The sequence below is a fragment of the Sorex fumeus genome, unplaced genomic scaffold (genome assembly GCF_029834395.1).
Source record: "Sorex fumeus unplaced genomic scaffold, SorFum_2.1 ptg000021l, whole genome shotgun sequence".
Taxonomy (NCBI): domain Eukaryota; kingdom Metazoa; phylum Chordata; class Mammalia; order Eulipotyphla; family Soricidae; genus Sorex; species Sorex fumeus.
Genome location: NW_026606078.1, coordinates 12,465,548 through 12,470,955, shown reverse-complemented (window position 1 = coordinate 12,470,955; position 5,408 = coordinate 12,465,548). Strand labels below are relative to the sequence as shown.

The 5,408-nt window shown below is 40.2% G+C and overlaps 1 gene segment (V, D, J or C); it reads left to right on the top strand.

The window, feature by feature from the left end:
- Window positions 1-378: 378 nt before the first annotated feature.
- Window positions 379-2,789, top strand: LOC130022793 (immunoglobulin lambda variable 5-39-like; the record flags this gene model as incomplete). The annotated part of the segment is given in 3 exon segments: window positions 379-430; window positions 539-844; window positions 2,779-2,789. Coding segments are annotated over 3 exon segments (363 nt in total), but the record flags the coding sequence as incomplete, so codon positions are not given.
- Between the last annotated feature and the right edge of the window lie 2,619 nt (window positions 2,790-5,408).

Sequence of the window (5,408 nt, the reverse complement as noted above, 5' to 3'; positions counted from 1 at the left end):
TTTTTTCTATTCTTTTCAAACACAGCCAACAGGAGGTGCTGTGGAACTCCCTTACTTTCTGAGCAAGCTGCTATGTGAGGACCATTAACTCAGAGCAACCAGTCCTGGGGCCTGGGCCTGTGAACAATGAGTGGGATTCAGCTCCTGTGTCCTCTGGGCTAGGACCTGTGTGTGCTCTCTGCAGGTGCTTCCTCCTAGAAATACCTCTAAAAACACTGTCCATTCTGTCTGGAGTGCCAGCTGAGCCCCATCAATATGCACAGCAGGAAATAGGCAGTTACAAGATTTACCTGATTTGCATGTACAGCTCCTCCTCTGACAGAGGGAGTAAAGTAGACATAACGAAGTCAGTGCCCACTGTAGGATCAGAGGGTGATGTGCACCATGGCCTGGGCTGCTCTCCTGCTCACGCTCCTCTTTCACTGCACAGGTATGGATAGCACTCAAGGGGCTGCCTGATAGAACTTCCTCCTTGTTCATAGTATTGATGAATTGAACCCGATTCTTGCCTGAAGATAATACAACTCTTTCTTTGCAGGGTCCCTCTCCCAGCCTGTGTTGACTCAGGAGCCCTCAGTCTCAGCATCTCCTGGATCAACAGCCAAACTCACCTGCACCCTGAAGAGTGGTATCAGTGTTAGCAACTATAGAATATTCTGGTACCAGCAGAAGACTGGGAACTCACCCACTTATCTCCTTAATTACTACACAAATACAGAGTTGGGGTCTGGAGTTTCCAATCGCTTCTCTGGATCCAAAGACACCTCGGCCAATGCGGGACTCCTGCACATCTCTGGGCTGCAGCCTGAAGATGAGGCTGACTATTACTGTGAGATTTGGTACAGTAATGCTAATCACAGTGACACAGGCAGATGAGGAAGTAGTACAAAAACTTTCATCTGTTTTGAAGTTCAAGATAATGAAACTGTTTCAATACAAAGCTCTTTAAGCATGTAGCAATTTGATTTGGAAGCACTTACTGTTTCAGTGTGATCTATCCAACAATTTTGTATTTAACTTAGTTGAATTTAAACCTTCTTTTGAACTTTCCATAACAATAAGGAACTCATGCAGCGATAAATGCTTTACTGGGTAATTAAACTTTAAAAGGCACTCACTTCCCACCTCTGCAACTATGTAAGATCCTCATCTATTGTTTCTGTTCCAGAGACTCAAACAAATCTCAAAAGAGATAACCTAGCCACAAAGGATTAAAAAAAATGTCTGAAAATTCATTCTTGACTGAGAGGTTGGGATGTTCTTGGAGGGGTATGGATGGGCCATCTCCTGCCCATAAAAAAACCTTACAGTCACTCCCACACTTATAAACCACATTACATTGACCTTCAACCGAACAACCCATTTAGAGCGCTTGAATTTCTAGAAACACGCAGCAGCAAATACATGTTCATCATCTACATTACTGATTTGCCAGTAGGAGATGGATGGGATGCAAAGTAGAGACCAACCAATCTCGAGCATTAACAACAAAGTTTAACTTGCAAAAACAGCTTAATTAAGCCCTCAGACAAGGACTTTATGTTTCCATGGTGAGACACAAAATTTTCACAAATATTCTTCTACACAAACATTTTTTGATCATTTTGTTAGGGACTAAAAAAAGGAATTTCAAATAAATTATTGTCTGCATGCTATTAGCACAGGCTTGAGCAGTGATTGGGACAATGGAGACTGGTGAGAGGAAGGTGGGATGGGTGTTGGAATATTGAATGCCTGTAATCAGTCATCATGATCAACCCTCTAAACCTGGTAGTGCTTTAACACTGTCCTCCCGTTGTTCATCAATTTGCTCCAGCGGGCCCAGTAACTTCTCCATTGTCAGACTTGTTGTCACTGTGTTTGGCATATTGAATATGTCACGAGTAGCTTGCCAGGCTTTGCTGTGTGGGCGAGATACTCTCGGTAGCTTCCCGTGCTCTCTGAGAGGGGCAGAGGAATCCGTGTTTAAGTAAAATGCATAGGATTTGGGGTCGCGGGTAGTGAAGTGAGTGCTCAACCAAAACCAATTGGGCTGCATTTTAAAAGATTATTTACATTCTAATTTAAGCCTGCATTGCTCAGATCACCAGCACCATGGTACACATAAATATCCTTCTATAGCCCTTGGAATATATTTTTGTAAGCATTTGAGATATGTACCCCAGTACTATCTAACCTCACTCTTTTTTTTTTATTTTTGTTTTTAATTTTTATTCGTGAAACACCATGAGGTATAGTTGTAGACTTATAAATTTTTGTGCTTGGATTTGAGTTATACAATGATCAAGTGCCCATCCCTCCACCAGTACCCATTTTACACCACCACGGATCCCAGTATCCCTCCCACCCCCCATCCCCTTCGTCCCACCCTGCAACTGTGGCAGGGCATTCCCTTTTGTTCTCTCTCTCCTTTTGGGTGCTGTGGTTTGCAAAAGAGTATATTGAATGGCAATTGTGTTCGGTCTATAGTCTACATTCAGCATGCTTCTCCCATCCTGGGAGGATTCTCCAAACACCCTTTGTTTGGTGCTCCATTCTCTATCTGAGCTGCCTTTTCCCCTAGCATGTGTGGCTGGCCTTCAAGCCATGGAGTAAACCTCCTGGTACTTATATCAGATATTCTTGGGTGTAAGTCTCCTATTTTGTTATTTTATGTTCCCCAGATGAATGCAATTTTTCTATGTCTGTCCCTCTCTTTCTGACTCATTTCGCTTAGCATGATACTTTCCATGTAGTACCACTTGTATGTAAATTTCATGATTTCATCTTTTCTAACAGCTAACAGCTACATAGTGCTCCATTGTGTAGATATACCAAAGTTTCTTTAACCAGTCATCTGTTCTCAGGCACTCAGGTTTTTTTCCAGATTCTGGCTATTGTAAAGAGTGCTGCAATGCAAAAACAAGTGCAGATGTCACTTTGACTATACTTTTTTTCCTCTCTGGGATATATTCCCAAGAGTGGTATTGCTGGGTCAAATGGGAGTTCAATTTATAATTTTTTGAGAATCATCCATACTATTTTCCAAAAGGGCTGAACCAGTCGGCATTCCCTCAAGCAGTGATTGAAGGTCCCTTTCTTGCCACAGTCGTGCCAGCACAGGTTGATTTTGTTCTTTTGGATGTGGGCCAGTTTCTGTGGTGTGAGATGATATTTCATTGTTGTTTTGAAATGTATCTCCTTGATGATTATTGATGTAGAAAATTTTCTCATGTGCCTTTTTGCCATTCGGATTTCTTCTTTGTGAAAGTTTCTGTTCATTTCGTCGCCCTCATTTTTGATGGGTCTGGATGTTTTCCTTGTGGAGTTCAACCAGTACTTTGTATATCCTTGATATTAGCCCCTTGTCAGAAGTGTATTTGGCGAATATCCATTCCTGTTCTGTAGTCTGTCTTTGTATTTTGGTCACTGTTTCTTTTGAGGTGCAGAAGCCTTTTACATTAAGATGGTCTCATTTGTCTATCTCTGTTTTCAATTGCTTGGCCAGTGGTGTGACATTTTTGAAGATACCATTACCTTCAATATCATGGAGAGTTTTGCCAACGTTGCCTTCAATGTACCTTATGGATTCCAGGTTGATGTTGATGTCTTTAATCCACTTTGATCTTTCTTTTGTACATGGTGTTAGGCAGAGATCCAAGCCCATTTTTTTGGAGGTAGCTGTCCAGTTTTGCCAGCACAATTTGTTAAAGAGGCTTTCCTTACTCCACTTCACATTTCTTGCTCCTTTATCAAATATTAGATGATCATATGTCTGAGGGGAGATGTCAGGATATTCAACCCTGTTCCATTGGTCTACAGCTCTGCCTTTGTTCCAGCACCATGCTGTTTCAATTATTACTGCTTTGTAGTAGAGTTTGAAGTTAGAGAGGTTGATTCCTCCCATTTTCTTTTCCCCAAGAATTGCTTTAGCTATTCGTGGTGGCTTATTGTTCCATATGAATTTCAGGTGTGTTTTCTCCATTTCTTTGAAGAATGTCATGGGTATCGTTATAGGGATCGCATTGAATTTGTATACAATGCTTTGGGAAGTATTGCCATTTTGACAATGTTAATTCTCCTCATCTATGAGCAGGTTATATTTTTCCATTTTCTCGTGTCCTCTTTTATTTCCTGTAATTTTCTTGTACAGGTCCTTTACTTCCTTAGTAAATCTGATTCTTAGGTACTTGATTTTTGGGGGCACAATTGTGAAAGAGATTGTTTTTTTCATGTCACTTTCTTCTCTCTCACTACTTGTGTATAGGAAAGCCATGGACGTTTGGGTATTGATTTTATAGCCTGCAACTTTACTATAAAGTCTATTGTTTCTAGGAGTTTCTTGGTTGAGGTTTTAGGGTTCTCTAAGTATAGTATCATATCATCTGAGAATAGCGAGAGCTTGATTTCTTCCTTTTCTATGTGAATGCCCTTAATATGTTTTTCGTGCCTAATCTCTATTGCCAGTATTTTTAGTACTTTATTGAACAGCAGTGGAGAGAGTGGGCATACTTTTATCCCTGATCTTAGAGAAGGCTCTCAGTTTTAAGGATGAGCATTCTTGTCAGATTGGTGATTATAGTGTCCATACCATTCTGGTGTCTATAACTGTGGACAGGTTCGTTGAGTGGTGGTTGAAGAATGCAGAGTTTGTAGAATAGGAGTCACACTAGATGAATACAATCCCAGTAATGGGTATGAGAGTGGATACAACACATGATCTGCGTAACATAACACTTGATGCAGAGATGAGCTTTCTCTATGGCATGCAGTTTTCTTCTCTCTCTCTCTCTCTCTCTGTCTCTCTCTCTCCCTCTCTCTCTCTTACTCTTTCTTTACTTTTGAGCATTATAGTTTGCAATACAGATACTAAATGGAATCATGTATATCATTTTACCAACTTTCAAGTCGGTTTTTGTCCAGTGATTATTTCTATTGTCATACAATTTTATTAGTATATTTATTATTTATTGACAAGGCTTGTAAATGACACTTTTATTAATGACAAGATTTATCAGTGGGCAAGTTGGCAGCAAAATTCAGCCTACACGTTCAATCAGCATGATCCTCAGAAGTGCCATCTTTATCTGTTGCTTACTATCCCTGGAACCAAAGGATCTTAGCACTTCGCTCCTACATGTTGTCACTGTCGTTTTTACTATTACATTTATGATTATATTTAATTTTTAGTGACAAAAATTTTAAATGACACTTTTATTAAAGACAAGGTTTGTCGTTTTAATTGGTAACAGGATTCAAAACAGGGCTTCAATCAACATGATCCCGAAAAATGCCCTCTTTATAGGTGACTTTCTATCCCTGGAACCAAAGGGTCTTAGCACTTGGCTGCTACATATTGTAACTATTCCAATAAGAAATAAACATAAGTGCTATTTTCACAGGGCTGTAGCCAATTACCTTTTTTCTTC